At 45.4% G+C, this 18,370-nt stretch overlaps 1 protein-coding gene across 24 annotated transcripts in view; it reads right to left on the bottom strand.

Moving 5' to 3' along the window:
• The window catches only part of elna (elastin a), a 76,113-nt gene that overhangs the window by 40,423 nt on the left and 17,320 nt on the right, over window positions 1-18,370 (bottom strand). For all 24 annotated transcript variants that reach the window (XM_035385303.1, XM_035385305.1, XM_035385304.1 and 21 more), the window contains exons 2-11: window positions 16,396-16,461; window positions 15,982-16,017; window positions 15,589-15,645; window positions 14,032-14,058; window positions 1,908-1,970; window positions 1,731-1,811; window positions 1,449-1,484; window positions 910-999; window positions 539-586; window positions 308-370 (exon numbers count right to left, since the gene is read on the bottom strand). In XM_035385303.1, the coding sequence (XP_035241194.1) occupies window positions 308-370; window positions 539-586; window positions 910-999; window positions 1,449-1,484; window positions 1,731-1,811; window positions 1,908-1,970; window positions 14,032-14,058; window positions 15,589-15,645; window positions 15,982-16,017; window positions 16,396-16,461 (567 nt within the window). The remainder of the gene's footprint in view (window positions 1-307; window positions 371-538; window positions 587-909; window positions 1,000-1,448; window positions 1,485-1,730; window positions 1,812-1,907; window positions 1,971-14,031; window positions 14,059-15,588; window positions 15,646-15,981; window positions 16,018-16,395; window positions 16,462-18,370) is intronic.

The raw sequence follows: 18,370 nt of genomic DNA, 5'->3' as shown, positions 1-18,370 counted from the left end.
AACAGGAAGGACACACATTCACTCACACGTGAACTCTCACACACGTAAATAAATCAGATGTCCTCTAAAATAACACACCGTTGCAGATGGAAACCAGACACACAGAGTTCTGGTCATGCAAAATATACACTGGATGCATAGTACAACAAAAAGTATGAATATTTGAAAGAACTTTGTATTTCATACAATCTGATAGCTTTCCAATGACAGATAAGCCATACCTCTGTTTATGTTTGCAAGATTCTGATTGGTTGTGGATGCATGTGTGTTAATGAAGAGCAGTAGCGTCACTCCGGGGAACTCTTACTAGATTTTGGCTTGAGTCCCGCTCCAGTGGCAACCCCAGGGAGAACCCCTCGCTGACCATATCCTGAAAAAGCCACGGAAATGCTTCAGTCACCGTGGAAACGCTGCAGTCGCAACAGAACAACCAGACCCAAAACCACAGAAAAGGCATTGAACGGCAGGCTGTAATAACAAGCAGCAGAGCTGCTGTGACCAATGGTAGACAGCCTTTTATTCTGGAGCACAAACCTACCCTGTCCAGGAACGAGCCCGCCTTGGTACAGCCCTGGTATTCCCACACCTGCGGCATACCCAAGCACAACACACCTCATTACTGCCTGCAGCACACCCAAACACAACACACCTCATTACTGCCTGCAGCACAGGCACAGATACACACACACATACGCACACACATACACACATACATACACACACACACACACACACATGCCCACGTGCACATGCTCACGCATGCACACACACACTCACACACCTGCACGTGCATGCCCACGCGCACACACACACGCAGACACGTGCACATGCACATGTACACACACACACGCACACACACAAGTGCACGCACATACACACACACGCACACACACACACGCAAACACTCACCTGGTAATTTTGCAGCCTTTCCAGGCTTTGCAGCTTTTGCAGCCTTTCCACCAGCGCCCCCTGGCAGGCCAGTCTGAGGTATGACAGGTGCTAAAACAGGCATGGAGAACATTTTTTAAAAAGCCATTTGTTGCATTTCAACGTGACAGGAAATAGAGACATAGCCTATTTTTCTATGCTTTATTAGTACTTGTGTCTCAATAGGCTGTCTCATTATTACTACAATTGTCTCTTTAATATTATATTTGTGGGTTATTAATTAGATAATTGTTTTTACAATTATCGTACCCCCAGCTGGCACTGCTGGTCCAGTACCACCTGTTCCTGTTCCTACCCCAGGCCCCTGAAACATCACAGCCTATCACAGCCCTTACAAACCCAGCACAGCCAATCACATCCTGCATGACCCCGACACTCACTACACTCCACTACACACCTCAAAACTGTATTGCAGTTTAATGAATAATAATAGAGTGGCCATATTGTATTTTTTCAGTTTTCCTGTTGAAACAGGAAGTAGATCGATAAGTGACCTGTACCTGTGCCACCAGGAAGTCCTCCTCCTCCTCCAACACCTGGGAGAGAGACAGAATAACCGTCAACACTGACCTGCACACACACACACACGTACACATGCATACACACACACACACACACACACGTGCACACACACACACACACACACACACACATACACACACACAGGCACACACACACACACGCACACAAACACAGACACACACGCTTGCACGCACACACACACACTCACACTCACACTCACACACACGCATGCACGCGCACACACACACACACACACACACCTGTCTTTTGAGGTTTCAGTCCTGCTTGCGCTCCAGGATAGACTCCGGCCAGCCCTCCATGCCCCCCATACCAGTACCCACCTGCGGAGGACAGCAGGGCGGGGTCAGGTGAGTGACAGGGGAGAGTCACCTGTAACCCTTTCATCTCTCAGCATGCCAACAGTGATTGCACCTCACCCAAAGGGCTGCCTCCTGCTCCCAAGCCCCCACCTGCCGCACCTGCCCCCAGGTTCCCATAACCTTACAGAGAGAGACAGTAGAGAGAAAAGGACGTCAACCTGAGGAGGTCGCCATGGTAATACTCTCACATACTCACACATGCTTGCTCACACACGCATGTACACAGTACTGGAATAGACTAATGCTTCCAAATTCAAATGACAGGTAAGTTACTCTTGTAACAAAGGCACAGAAATAGTTATAAGAGTTGTACAGAAGAGCCATAACGCAGCACAACAGAACAGTCTCCATTGCTTGGCTGCAAGTAACTATCTGCGTGAGGGCCTGAACTGCAAATAACTATTTCCTCACATAGCATATATTTGATTCAATTTGTTAATGATCAATTGTTTAAAAAAATCAATCATCAATTAAATCACCAAATTCATTAACTGGCAGATGGTCTAGGAGGAGATGTTGGTTTTGATAAACATTAAAAATGGCGGAAAATCTATTCAGGCGCAAATAAAAATGTTGTGGCTTCACCCATGGAATCTCTAGAAATTCCATTCTAAGCCAAATGCATCAAGTGTTATAGGCCAAAAGTCTGGGCAGGTTTAGTAACCTGTGTAGTGGGCAATGAAAGGAGTACCATGTTTGGTAGCTCTAGGTCTTACGGTTTAGGAGCTATAAGCCTTAATAGAACAAAAATCAGAACAAAACCAATAAGGTTCCAGCACTTCATGCTTCGACCCCCTTTAAAAACACACAAACATCACACCTGAAATCCATTTGAAACAAACCAGTTTGATTTCTTTTCACACCAGTTTACAACCACTACAAACCAGCAGGACCTTACAAAACATGAACAGAGCACTACTATGCAAAATAAGTTTTGGGTCCACTTATATTACTGAGTAATGCAGTGCAGATTTTCCAAATATTACTCAGTAACCCCCTCGGATTTGTGTTATTACTGTTATTTCAAAGAAAAACATTACTATTAAAGTTAAGTGTTCATTGGAAAATTAGGCAGTCAGTCTCATGTATTTCCACCTGTCAAAATAACACAGGCACTTGCCTTTTAGATCACACACACGCACACACACAGACACACACACACAGACACACACACATGCGCGCACGCACACCCGCACTCGCACACGTGCACGCACACACGCACACACACACCCACAGACATGCTCAGCCATGCAGCTGGACTTCCCTGTCCCACTAATACACACACACCGCTGTGGTTTAAACCGGAGGGGAAACTGCAGTGTGAGAAAGGCAGGGACGCCAGTGAGGAGTCGCAGAAACGGCTCGCGATAGCAGGGGAGCGTGGCCAGTGATCCTGTGTTCCCCTTCACTACGCTCGAGAACAGAGAGGGCTAGTCAGGCCAGCTACAGGACAAACACACTTACAGACTGCAATACCGTCATAAATCCCCCAGTGGGGCCTTCACGTGTTAACTTAAACTCATATCCAGCTTCAGCCTCTTCTTTAACAAGCGGATGTGAGCACAGTCGTCAGCGTTCGTCTGAAATTCATCCCGCAGTTTACCTAAATCCAGCCCTGTAATGAGGGCAGAGGTGTTAAAAGCTACAGGCAGAGGGAGCCAAGCGAGTGAGGGTCTTTCATTGCAGGGCAGAGAATTCCCGGAGAATTCCCGGAGAATTCCCCGGCGTGCTCCAACGCGGCCAAGACCAGCAGACCCGCGGAAGGACGGCGGAATCTGATTGGGCGGAACGCCCGGGGGATCCGAAGGACCGGTTCAGGCCAGTCGTTTAAAGCGGTTTTAGTTTACGCCGCGGTCACCAGGACGATTTTCACAGTCGTCGCTATAGTGACGCGCGATTACGGCGCTCGTTCCGGTGAACCTTTGAACTCGCCGACCGAGGTGAAAAGGAACGGAAACGCAAAAACAGCCGGATAACTTCACTTTCACCGAGAGGAAGAGTCTTATCCCAGGATGTTCTCCTGTGTCCCCTCAGCCATTTCTTTGCTCGCTCGTTCACTCACAAACATCCCTGTGATTACTCAATTATGTTAATTTTAGTTTCGTTTAATTGCTCTATTAGCACGTTTATAATACTATTACATTACATTACAGGCATTTGGCAGACGCTCTTATCCAGAGCGACGTACAACAAAAGTGTATAACCATAACCAGGAACAAGTATGACGAAACCCCTAGAGAGAAGTAGCCTACCGTTCCAAGTGCAGGGAACAACCGCATAGTTCAACTTGGACCCTGAAGGTTAAACTGATTAACACTAACACAAACGAGAACAGCAACAACGCAGTCTATGGAAAAATACAAGCAATAGTTAAGACAGGTGCATTAACTAAGTCACCTACGAAACAGCTACCTAGTTACAACCCTAAGCTTACAGTCATTTAAGAGATTACAGGGGGGTAGGGAGGGATGGGGAAAGGTGCAGCCTGAAGAGGTAAGTCTTCAGCCATCACTTGAAATGGGTCAGTGACTCAGCTGTTCTGACCTCCATGGGGAGGTCATTCCACCATCGTGGGGCCAGAACAGACAGGAGACGTGTTCTGGAAGCGCAGGTGCGAAGAGGGGGAGGTGCCAGGCGTCCTGAGGAAGCAGAACGGAGGGATCTGGCTGGCATGTAGGGTTTGAATATCTTGTGAAGGTATGCTGGGGCTGATCCCTTGACTGCCTGGTATGCTAGGACCAATGTTTTAAATTTGATGCGAGCTATAACAGGCAGCCAGTGGAGGGTAGTGAGCAGGGGAGAATATTTCCTAAGCAGTTAACAACAAAACAGAATGACTCTTGGGCTGATACCACACACTCACTGCTGTTCCACCTGTATAAATACAGTGCAGCAAAAGTGCTTTGATTGCTCTATTGCATTCATCCGCTAGCCAGTGAGCTTATTCCCTATAGGCAATGTAGAGCTAAATGAAGGCTAGCCCAGATCATACACCCTTCAGGCCACACAGTGCTAAAGGAGAACTAGCTAGCACAGATCGGGTCATTCCTATGTTCCTAGGGTCCTGTGTTCCCCAGATTTATATGGCACATAATGGGAACATGAAAAAGGGTCCTATGTTCCCAGGGTCCTATGTTCCCCAGCTCTACATGAAATCTTATCTGTGTTCAGTAGACAGAGACAGAGACAGTAAATCAATGATTTTCTGTCTTACTCCAGAAAACGATGTCAGCTAGGTCTACGAGCAAACAAATGGCTTAGCTATGCTCAGAAGTTCTCAATAATAATAATATTTTCCAAGAAATTATGAAAAATTGTTCACAATGTTTCGTCAGGTGCAGTAGAATTTAGGACACTGGGAACATAGATACGCTCCCACACAGATTATACATCCTACAGGCCACACAGCGTTAAAGGAGAGCTAGCTAGCACAGATTATACATCCTACAGGCCACACAGTGTTAAAGGAGAGCTAGCTAGCACAGATTATACATCCTACCGGCCACACAGTGTTAAAGGAGAGCTAGCTAGCACAGATTATACATCCTACAGGCCACACAATGCTAAAGGAGAGCTAGCTGGCACAGATTATAGTACATCCTACAGGCCACACAGTGCTAAAGGAGAGCTAGCTGGCACAGATTATAGTACATCCTACAGGCCACACAGTGCTAAAGGAGAGCTAGCTGGCACAGATTATAGTACATCCTACAGGCCACACAGTGTTAAAGGAGAGCTAGCTAGCACAGATTATACATCCTACAGGCCACACAGTGTTAAAGGAGAGCTAGCTAGCACAGATTATACATCCTACAGGCCACACAGTGTTAAAGGAGAGCTAGCTAGCACAGATTATACACCCTACAGGCCACACAGTGCTAAAGGAGAGCTAGCTAGCACAGATTATACACCCTACAGGCCACACAGTGCTAAAGGAGAGCTAGCTAGCACAGATTATACACCCTACAGGCCACACAGTGCTAAAGGAGAGCTAGCTAGCACAGATTATACATCCTACAGGCCACACAGTGTTAAAGGAGAGTTAACACAGATTATACATCCTACAGGCCACACAGTGCTAAAGGAGAGTTAACACATATTATACATCCTACAGGCCACACAGTGCTAAAGGAGAGTTAACACATATTATACATCCTACAGGCCACACAGTGCTAAAGGAGAGTTAACACATATTATACATCCTACAGGCCACACAGTGTTAAAGGAGAGCTAGCCGACCAATGGTGTAACTTCATAACTTGGCCGACCAATGGTGTAACTTCATCACTCACTCAGTCACTCATTCACTCAGTCACTCAGTCACAAACATTCGCGTTTGTAGGGCTGGTCCAGCCAAAAATAAAGGCACACCACAATAATTATGCTGATCTGGGAACAGCCACATGCAGCACATGTTTTGTGATATATTTTTTCTGATCTGGGATCAGCCAGATAAACGTGATGAATGACTGTATATGACCTCCCCATTTCCTTGTCATTTCCGCATTCCTCCAGCCAGCAGTCATGTAGACATTATGTCAGTGAGCCTGGGAACATGAGAGAATAATTAAGCAGGCCGTCTCTCTCTCCCTGACCCTGCAGCTGCTCCGGGCGACTCGCTGACGGCTTCTTCATTCTTACTGAGAAACTGCGGAGCCTTTACACAGCATCCTGGTTCTGTGCACCCCAACATTACACAGCAACCTAGCTCTCTGCACCCCAACTTTACACAGCATCCTGGTTCTGTGCACCCCAACATTACACAGCAACCTAGCTCTCTGCACCCCAACTTTACACAGCATCCTGGTTCTGTGCACCCCAACATTACACAGAAACCTAGCTCTCTGCACCCCAACTTTACACAGCAACCTAGCTCTCTGCACCCCAACTTTCCACAGTATCCTGGGTCTGTGCACCCCAACTTTACACAGCATCCTGGCTCTGTGCTCCCCAACTTTACACAGCAACCTAGCTCTCTGCACCCCAACTTTACACAGTATCCTGGGTCTGTGCACCCCAACTTTACACAGCATCCTGGCTCTGTGCTCCCAAACTTTACACACAATCCTGCCTCTGTGCACCTCAACCTTACACAACAAACTAGTTTTCTGCACCCCAACTTTACACAACAACCTAGCTCTCTAACCTCAAACTTTACGCAGCATCCTGGTTCTGTGCACCCCAACTTTACACAGCATCCTGGTTCTGTGCACCCCAACTTTACACAGCATCATGGGTCTGTGTACCCCAACTTTACACAGGAACATAGCTCTCTGCACCCCAACTTTACACAGCATCCTGGGTCTGTGCACCCCAACTTTACACAGCATCCTGGTTCTGTGCACCCCAACTTTACACAGCATCCTGGGTCTGTGTACCCCAACTTTACACAGGAACATAGCTCTCTGCACCCCAACTTTACACAGCATCCTGGGTCTGTGCACCCCAACAGTAAACAGCAACCTAGCTCTCTGCACCCCAACTTTACACAGCATCCTGGGTCTGTGCACCCCAACTTTACACAGCATCCTGGTTCTGTGCACCCCAACATTACACAGCAACCTAGCTCTCTGCACCCCAACTTTATACACCATCCTGGTTCTGTGCACCCCAACATTACACAGCAACCTAGCTCTCTGCACCCCAACTTTACACAGCATCCTGGGTCTATGCACCCCAACTTTACACAGCATCCTGGTTCTGTGCACCCCAACATTACACAGCAACCTAGCTCTCTGCACCCCAACTTTATACAGCATAATGGTTCTGTGCACCCCAACATTACACAGCAACCTAGCTCTCTGCACCCCAACTTTACACAGCATCCTGGTTCTGTGCACCCCAACATTACACAGCAACCTAGCTCTCTGCACCCCAACTTTATACAGCATCCTGGTTCTGTGCACCCCAACATTACACAGCAACTTAGCTCTGTGCACCTCAACCTTACACAACAAACTAGTTTTCTGCACCCCAACTTTACACAACAACCTAGCTCTCTAACCTCAAACTTTACACAGCATCCTGGTTCTGTGCACCCCAACTTTACACAGGAACCTAGCTCTCTGCACCCCAACTTTACACAGCATCCTGGCTCTCTGCACCCCAACTTTACACAACATCCTGGCACTGTGCACCCCAACTTTACACAACATCCTGGCACTGTGCACCCCAACATTACACAGCAACTTAGCTCTGTGCACCTCAACCTTACACAACAAACTAGTTTTCTGCACCCCAACTTTACACAACAACCTAGCTCTCTAACCTCAAACTTTACACAGCATCCTGGTTCTGTGCACCCCAACTTTACACAGGAACCTAGCTCTCTGCACCCCAACTTTACACAGCATCCTGGCTCTCTGCACCCCAACTTTACACAACATCCTGGCACTGTGCACCCCAACTTTACACAACATCCTGGCACTGTGCACCCCAACTTTACATAACATCCTCCCTCTGTGCACCCCACATTTACACAACATCTTCCCTTTGTGCACCCCAACTTTACACAGCTTCCTGGCACTGTGCTCCCTAATGTTTCCACTTTGGTTAGTGTCTATTTCTCCCTGCCACTATTCCTGCCAGAAGTGAAATATATTAGAGCTGAGTTTTTTGGCTCATACATCCTCTACTTTTCCACCCTCATTCAGGATCATTCTTGCTGTGAAGAAATGCTTCATGCTGTGGATATATTCTCCAGACTGCCATATATGCTCTGTGCTTTCTGAAGTAGTGGAGCTTGGAGGTTATCAGCAGCACAGACAAATTAGCTTTCTTTCTTAATTGTTTTTTAATTTTTAATTCATGGTAAGTTATCTGTCTGAGCCAGAGGCCTAAACTCTTCCCTTCTGCCTATGCACAACTCCTCCAGTAAACCCAACTCCCCCAAACCCCTCTGCCCCTACGCCCAACTCTACTGTCACTCTGCTGTGTTCTCTCTGGTCTGTGCGGTCTTCGAGCTGTGTTCTTTCTGGCCTGTGCTCCTTTTAAGCTGTGCTATCTCAGGCCTGTGCTGTCTCTGAGCTGTGTTCTCACTGGCCTGTGCTGTCTCTGAGCTGTGTTCTCTCAGGTCTGTGCTGTCTCTCTGAGCTGTGTTCTCTCAGGTCTGTGCTGTCTCTCTGAGCTGTGTTCTCTCTGGCCTGTGCTGTCTCTGAGCTGTGTTCTCTCAGGCCTGTGCTCTCTCTGAGCTGTGTTTTCTCTGGCCTGTGCTGTTTTTGAGCTGTGTTCTCTCTGGCCTGTGCTGTCTCTGAGCTGTGTTCTGGCCTGTGCCCTCTCGGTGCTCTCTCAGTTTTGTTCTGAAGCTGTGCTCACGTTGACACAGAGGAAAGGCAGGGTCACATCCAGAGCTTTTGAAACTTTGAGCGTGCTTTACCCTGGCCCTCAGAATCACCACAAATACCAGCTCATTTATTCCCATTATTTATTACGTCTCGAACAAAGCCGAAATGCAAATCATGCACTGAGATCCCTGAATAGCGGGGCCAGCATCGTTGGTATGCAAACCTGGCGATGCAGTAACCCAGCCCAGCTGCTCCGCACATGCTGAAGGAGCTCCACTGCGCAACGCTTTCCCCGACAAGTCAGATGAGAAATGAGCACCACCGCTGAGCGGGTCTGCCTTCCCCCCCTCTTCATCACCGTCACCTTGCCTCCTCTTCATCATCACCCCCACCACACCTTTCTGATTTCCACTTTATACTTTACCTGTCGCTTCAACACTCGTGACCTCCAACAAATAGAGGAAGAGGAGGACTATAGACTTGGCTTCTATAATAAAGGCCCTTTAATAGGGTGAAAATCTAGATGCAATGTTCAGTCGCTGTTCTGAAGTAACACAAAAATATTATTTTACTACCTGAATTGCAAACTGACAAACTGAAATAATCTTTCTACATCTTTAATATTCCTCAGATTATGTACTTGTCTGTGCTTTTATACTGAACAACACTTTTATAATATTACATTGCATTTAGCAGACAGTCTCATTCAATACAACATAGATTAAATACGTGCTTTCATCAGTGATATAAAGTTAAGTACTTACCAAAGACAAGGTTGACAGATAGATACACTTAAGAGTACCAGTGTGATAAGCACAAGTACTAAACTAACCCAATAAAACTGTTCAGACTTTTCAACGCATTCAATATTTTCAACAAAATTCTCAACATTTTTTCATCTCCATAAAATTCTGCATATATTTTTACAACACACATGGAATTCTGGGATTGTGCTAAAAAGAAAGGTATCAGTTAAGAACACCCTTTTCTACTGACCTCACTTTTCAAGGACCAGTGATTTCGTTTTAGAAAACTTGTGACTTGTGAAATTGTGAAGCTTTAAAAAGTAAACACCCAGCAAATTAGCGCTAGTGTTGTTCAATGTTCCTTCCTCTCATGAGTGTGTCTGCATTGCTGGTGAATGTCTGAACACACTGACTGGTGTATGGAATCCCTCTTTGTAATTGGCATACTGGCAACTGTTCCTTAAGTTAGCATTTATGAAATTGGCATGGGAATATGCCTAAATGATATGCACATGGCTTTCAGCACTGTGGGAGCTGGGGTGCTGGCTGGCTTCATCTGAACCCATTTCAGTTATTGACGTAAAGCAGGGACCGGAGCAATATCGCGGTCTGGTTAACTGCGGTCACACCGGGGAGTGATGGCAGCACCGCGGACACAAAGGGCCCGATTCAGCAGGGAGACCTTTCGGGCACCGCGCCCACCGTTCTAGAGATTAGGAATCCATTTTTAATGAAAAGCAGAAACTGCACGCAGTCTCGCGCAGACCGACAACCCCGCTGTCCCGCCAACGTTTCTGCTACGGCGTAATCCTGTTGTGAACGCAGGACACCGCCACACTGCAGCGCAGTGATTCAAAGCCCTGACCCTTGCCTACACTGCCGCCAACAGGACAGCCCCCATCTACTTGCAGGACATGACTCAATTCTATGTGCCTGCTCGACCACTCCGCTCTGCGGCAGCAGGGCGTCTTGTAACCCCTCCCACCTGCCCAAAGGGATCACAGAGCTTCTCCACCCTAGCTCCCCAGTGGTGGAACGAACTCCCCGTCCCTCTCCGAACCTCCCCCTCACTATCCATCTTCCGCCGTGGCCTGAAGACTCATCTCTTCAGACTATACCTAGAATAACCACCACCACGCTGTATATATATAAAAAAATAAAAAAAACCTTTTTCCTGTCACTTGTTACATGTTGCCCCATCCCTGCACTTCTTGGTAAATTGTATTTGTCCTAATACTGTAGCTTATTCTTCTGCCTAGTTTGGCTTTGCAGATGTTAGACCAGGATAGTGTTCATTGTTCTCGGCTAGAAATAGCTGTACAAAATAAGTAATTGTACCTTACTGAACCCGTGTTCAGCAGTTGTCTACGATCATGAAAATGCACTTCTTGTACGTCGCTTTGGATAAAAGCGTCTGCCAAATGAATGTAATGTAATGTAATGAGAAAATGAAAATGGCAGCACACGCTCCGGCTTCATGTGACATCACAGGGTCAAAGGCCAAGTTCAGTGCGGAACTCTTGCCCAGCCACTGTATCCAAACCATTTAACGGCAGGGTTTGGAAATGTAATTAATCCTCCGAATACCTTGGATGCTAAGCTACTCCCTAAAAGGCAATAAATAACCGGACGCTGGGAAATAGGCATAAACATGTCTCCTATCCGACTGTCATATTTACCATAACCTTATGGAGTAGCCACTTGTAAAAATACATCTTTAGTCTTGCCAGGGGAGGAAGAGAGAGAGAGAGCTCTGTTCACAGCGTTATCAGCCGAATGGGGACCGAGCCAGAATGTACTGTGCACTTTATTTGGCTTTCAGGGGTTTCTTGGAAGAAATGATTTCAAGCAGCCAAAGCCTTATCTGAATTAGCAGCGTTCACTTCTGTCCTTATCGCCGGGGACACATAACAGGGCCCCGATACAATCAGCACCGCCGTAGGAAATTAAATAACGGCAAAGTGGCCCATAATGCACCAGCGCTGCGCGCCAAGGAGGGAGAGATAAACATTTATTCTACGGAATCCGTGTGAGACCAGCGGCACGTATCAGATGGCAGGTTTCCCCTTATTGTACGGCCGAGGTTATGATAATAATAATAATCAGGGGCCGTGCCTCCGTGTTTCTGCCACTCTCGAAGCCGGTTTACGCTTTGCCATCGCCGCGGAGATAAGAGAGAGAAGTGCCCAGGTCTCCTTCTCGTTCTCATGCTGAGGTGGGACCCAACCAGGATATTTGGTTTTGCGGAGCAGATGGAGCAAACCAGCCTCGATGCGAAGGCCCGATAATACTGCTGCGTGACCTGAAATCTCACTTTCCTCATTTGACCGCGAAACGCCCCCAAATCTCGGTGCCTTCACACAAACAGTGCTCACACTACACACGCCATTCTGTGTGCACACTACTCTCACTGCAATTAGAGATCGGCGGCAGCGTAGTATAATGGGTAAGGAGCTGGTCTTGTAACCTAAAGGTCACAGGTTCGATTCCCACTGGTGTTCTACCCCTGAGCAAGGTACTTAACCTGCATTGCTTCAGTATATATCCAGCTGTATAATACATTACAATGTAAAATGCTGTATAAAAAGTTGTGCAAGTCGCTCTGGATGAGAGCGTCTGCTAAAAATGCCCGTAACATGAGACATGAACAAATGACCTGGAAACTCGTGTTTCAGTGCTCATGCTCAGTGCGTCAGTGCAGGAACTCTGATTGTAATAATCGGTGGTCCGCAGTCGAAGTGACCAATCATTGTAAGTAATGAGCCAGGTGAGGAGATTATGGGTGCAGAAATGCAAGCCTCTGCACTTGCGCTGTTTCAGATTTCAGTGGAGTGTTCACAAAAAGGAACACGGAAACTCCAACCACACGGACAAAATGTGTACGACAGTATTCGCCTGGTACACCGAGCATAATGCACATACAAACTAAGACTAACTAACTGTAGAACTGATTCTCATACACAAATGCACCAGAAGCAAAAAACAAAAGTGGAACTCGAGAGGCGGCGTGACATCTGTTATGTCTCGTTAGAGGTTCTCATCAGCTCAAATATCCAAACAGAGAACGCTAACAATCCAAACGTTCCAAATGTCTGCACTTTTCTAAACAAGCATGTGAGAAATTGAAGGGACATTCTAACTGCTAATGGAGCATTTGTCACACATCTCTGACGCCCTCAAATACAATGCTAAACAGCTCACCAAAAAAATCTGATACAGATGCTGAAGATTGATATGTTTTGCACATTTAGATGAGAATGATAAGAAGAATGGATTCATTGAGAATAGCAGTGGCGGACATTTTGTGAATTATTCCACAATGGGTACAAGAGGTAAGGTAGGAAACTGTAATGCATATTACATCTCTGACCTGCCACTGCCCCGAGTGTAGTAATACCGCCACCTACGCTGTGTAAATCTTAACAGTGCTCTGTGAATGCAGCAGTGGTTTGCCATTTTTAAAGAAATCAGTTTTTACTGTTCGTGGAGGACAAAATGGATATCTCACCAAGTTCAGTTACATTGACAGAAATGAGGATATTACCGAAGGACCTTAAAGCACGTGGGAAAGCTCTTGTGTCAGGGATTTGTGCACAAAAAAAGCCTAACTGAAATGATTTGGTGACGTTACAGTTAAAAAAAAATCGATTCATAAAATGCACAGTAAAACAAAGGACCTGATCCATGTATACCAGACCTGGGTCAAATACGTATTTGTTTTGGATTCAAATACTTTTCTGTGCTCTGTTGATCTTGCCTGGTGTAATTGAGCCTGCCAATATGACCAGAAGGCGGGGTTTGCACTTTTATAATTGCTTCCAATACACCAGACAAGATCAGTAAAGCGTAGAAAAGTATTTGAATCCAAAACAAATGCGTACGTGACCCAGGTCTGTTGCAAACCCAGGACAGACACAGCAGGTGCGCAGTGAAGACTGGCGCATAAACAAAAAGCTCCAAGGCCTTTCCTGGAATCAGTTCCCGTCTCTGCCAACAGCTAAATCCGAGATGGAAGAACACATACATTATGTGAGGGGGCCTGGCAGCCGCGCACTGTCTGACTCTGGAACAGTCCAGAAACAACGAGAGCGGCACGGTCGTCTCACACACGAGTCGCCTGAGCACGCGGGGAAAGAGAAAACCCAGCCTCACCTGGTTTAGGAGGCTTTGCACCAGCTCCTGTTAAAAAAAACAAATACATAAATACGGTAGTGCACATCGAGTTTAAAACAACATTTCACATCCTGAAAAATGGTGCCAAAGTAAGATGAGGTGAAGACATCACATATTAATCCAATATCAACGATGAAACGATCTAAGTATTCAAATGTTCACATGCTCAGAAGCAGCTGGACATACAGTGTCCTCCAAAAGTATTGGGACAAAAACTTCAAATTGGTGTTTTTCTGTTATATACACAAAATTTTTTAATTCAGGTTTAAAAAAAATATTAATCAGAGATCAGAAAAGTAATCTTTATTTTTTTTCTTTTCTATTTTTTGCAAACAATCATTTTTTACAAATATTTTGTGTTCAGTCTCCCTGACTTAGCTCCTGTGTTAAGTGTGCTGTATGTTTCTCTCTGATGAGCACAGAGTCATAGAGGTGGTCTCTTGTGCTCATAACAGAGTCATAGAGGTGGTCTCTTGTGATCATAACAGTCATAGAGGTGGTCTCTTGTGATCATAACAGAGTCATAGAGGTGGTCTCTTGTGCTCATAACAGTCATAGAGGTGGTCTCTTGTGATCATAAGAGTCATAGAGGTGGTCTCTTGTGATCATAACAGAGTCATAGAGGTGGTCTCTTGTGCTCATATCAGAGTCATAGAGGTGGTCTCTTGTGATCATAACAGAGTCATAGAGGTGGTCTCTTTTGGTCATAACAGCCATAGAGGTGGTCTCTTGTGATCATAAGAGTCATAGAGGTGGTCTCTTGTGATCATAACAGAGTCATAGAGGTGGTCTCTTGTGCTCATAACAGTCATAGAGGTGGTCTCTTGTGATCATAAGAGTCATAGAGGTGGTCTCTTGTGATCATAACAGAGTCATAGAGGTGGTCTCTTGTGCTCATATCAGAGTCATAGAGGTGGTCTCTTGTGATCATAACAGAGTCATAGAGGTGGTCTCTTTTGGTCATAACAGCCATAGAGGTGGTCTCTTGTGATCATAAGAGTCATAGAGGTGGTCTCTTGTGATCATAACAGAGTCATAGAGGTGGTCTCTTGTGCTCATATCAGAGTCATAGAGGTGGTCTCTTGTGATCATAACAGAGTCATAGAGGTGGTCTCTTGTGCTCATATCAGAGTCATAGAGGTGGTCTCTTGTGATCATAACAGAGTCATAGAGGTGGTCTCTTTTGGTCATAACAGCCATAGAGGTGGTCTCTTGTGATCATAACAGAGTAATAGAGGTGGTCTCTTTTGGTCATAACAGCCACAGAGGTGGTCTCTTGTGCTCATAACAGTCATAGAGGTGGTCTCTTGTGATCATAACAGAGCCCTAGAGGTGGTCTCTTGTGCTCATAACAGAGTCATAGAGGTAGTCTCTTGTGCTCATAACAGAGTCATAGAGGTGGTCTCTTGTGATCATAACAGAGTAATAGATGTGGTCTCTCGTGATCATAACAGAGTAATAGAGGTAGTCTCTTGTGATCATAACACAGCTAGAGGTGGTCTATAAGGGGTCTCTCAGTGTACATGAGTCTCTTACCTGCTCCGTACCCTGGTACCAGACCTGTACCTGTACCTACTCCTGGGACATATCCACCTGTTGAAATGACAAATTATTCCTCCTTAATAATCACCTTCAACATTAACTGTCTCTTCATACAATTATACTATAAATTATACTGTAAAATATGTTCATATCTCTAGTATACAAGTATACTTTAAAAGACATTCTCTCTATATGATTGCATCGTAAAACGCATCATTCTTCAGTAAAACTACACTGTAAAACATGCACATGTTTATTTAATCAGTTAAGTTACTGTAGGTATGTGTGACTGGACAGCTACACAGCTACTATATACCAGCTACACCCATTTACACTCAGTTATACATTTTATAGGGAAGAGATAGAATGTTTGGCCGTGATTATCACCTCCAGGTTTTGCTGGTTTGTACGGTCTGCCTGCTCCTGAAAAAAAAAAAAGTGTTAATATTACCCTAATTAGATGACCTCATAGGCTTGCGATGACATCAAATGAAAAAAAAACATCACACATTGAACCAGAGATATATCTATGGACCTGGTTCATTGATCAGAGAAATACAATAAGCTAATAAAAAAAGATGTGTTATAGCGAGTTTCCAGCTTATCCACTTGGCGATGTAAAATAAAGAAATGAATGTTGGAGAAGTACAAAGTAGTTTTACAGTTCTGTGAAAGTGCCTACACTAGTGACCCTTGTCTCAGATGCAAATGGGTTTTTTTCTGTGCGGGGGGTTTGGGTAGATACTTTGGGGTGCGGGGTAAGTATGGGGGTATTATTTTATTTTGTTTTTGTGAAGGTACCTGGGTATAGACCTCCTCCAGCTCCTCCAGGACCTACTCCACCTCCACCGGCTGGGACGTACACACCTGAAACACAATGCGCAGGTGGTCTAATTAAGATGCACATCAAAGCAACTTCTGCAGTCACTGCACTGCTGGTTCACCAATAACATTCAATGATGGTTAAAAAAATCCTTGGTGAAAAAATGGAGGCCATTTTGTCCCACATCAATTACATGTACATCAGGTCTTGGGTAGAAAAGTTGTTGTGTTTGATGAAGTTTATTCTGATCATCCCAAAAAACCAGCCTTGTCTCTTGAACACCCCTGCGTCTCGACCGTCAGCGTTAGACGGAGGGGGTGCAGTTGGCATGCTCGAGGCAGGTATGCGTGCGAGAAACGTTGCCGGACGTCTGGTTGTGCACGAGACCACTGCTAATGTGCGCGACCGACGGCGAAGTGGATGACCGCGTGGCACCGGCAGTGTGTCGACAACCAACGAAAGATCGCCATATTGTCCAACAGCACCAGAAGCTGACAGCGTAACTGCAGCCAGACAACTAGAGACTCCATTACATTACATTACATTACAGGCATTTAGCAGATGTTCTTATCGACAGCAACTTACACAACTTTTGTACATACTGTAGCATTTACACTGCATCCAATCATACGTCTGGATATATACTAAAGCAATGCAGGTTAAGTACCTTGCTCAAGGGTACAACGGCAGTTCCCCCACCTGGGAATCGCACATGTGACCTTTAGGTTACAATATCAGTTCCTTACCCATTCAGAGACTCCAGGGAGTCACAATGTGGGAAGAAGAGATGACACAGGAACAGGAACCAGCTTCGAAGTGCTGGACCCTACAGAGGTCTTTTTAAAAAGTTTTATTTCAGATTTTTTCCCCCCAGATTTTATCCCAATTTAGAGGCCAGTTATACCCTAGTACTATTCAGTTCCCTGTGTGCTGGGAACACAGCCCCGCCCGCCGCGGTAGGAAGGAGGTCGCCATGCCTCCTCCGAGGAATTTCTCCTCACCGCGAGTCTGATACTATGAGGAGCTGCTTTGTGTGACGACCCACCAAGACCCTCCCACCCTCTCACATCCCTGTGCTCTTTAAAGGAGTAACATGGTGGTTGAATGTGACACTTGCTAGCTGTCTTTAGGCAACAACAAAACAAATGTGCATAATTTTTTATTATTCAGTCATTTAGTATTTTAAAACATATTTTTCTAAGCCTAAATTTCCCACTATAAAAGTTCACCCGAACTGTCTGGGTGTGGTAATGAGAACTGTCAGTTAGCTATGATTGACAGACCGTGCCCCATTACCATAGCTACCTCAATGATATGCGCTCATGTTGGGAGACTGAATTTTCACAAGCTAGCTAACTTAGTAGATCAGGTATCGACAGCTAAGGACGTTGACTTATATCCAATAATAATTTTTGCTAGCTAGATAGCTAGCTAGCGAGCCAAGTTAAGATAAAACCATTATGGATAACATTATGAAAGCAAACTACATAGCTAGCTAACGTTAGCTAGCTAGCTATAAATGAATATAACCAACCAGAGATAGTCTAATAGTCCTTAAAAGGCACTCTAATAAGTGAACCTAACGTTAGTCAAATATTTGCATTGTCTTGCCTGTGTAAGCCAGCGGCACAAACGATGGGTCACAAGTTATCCATTTAGAATGAGCTATCACAGCAATCTGACTGACTGTAGGGATGGCAAAACGTAGTTTTAGAATGTCGCCAGCAGTGTATGCGCGTGAGCTCGACAATACATTTCGCACAGAAAAGGTAGTTTGTCGCCTTTTTTTTAGTTAATCACAGTGGTGATAGAAGTGACAATAATTAAGTGGTGCTGTGCTGTTAGCCTTTACTGATCGCCGTACAAGGTTAATGTGAAGTAGCTAGCACAATCGGACAGCACTAACCCATAATAATGTACTTTGAATGATACTTGCTCAATCGAACGGTAAAT

Source organism: Anguilla anguilla, chromosome 12 (assembly GCF_013347855.1).
Source record: "Anguilla anguilla isolate fAngAng1 chromosome 12, fAngAng1.pri, whole genome shotgun sequence".
Lineage (NCBI taxonomy): Eukaryota > Metazoa > Chordata > Actinopteri > Anguilliformes > Anguillidae > Anguilla > Anguilla anguilla.
Note: the sequence above shows the minus strand (reverse complement) of the source record. Positions and strands in the feature narration are given on the sequence as shown.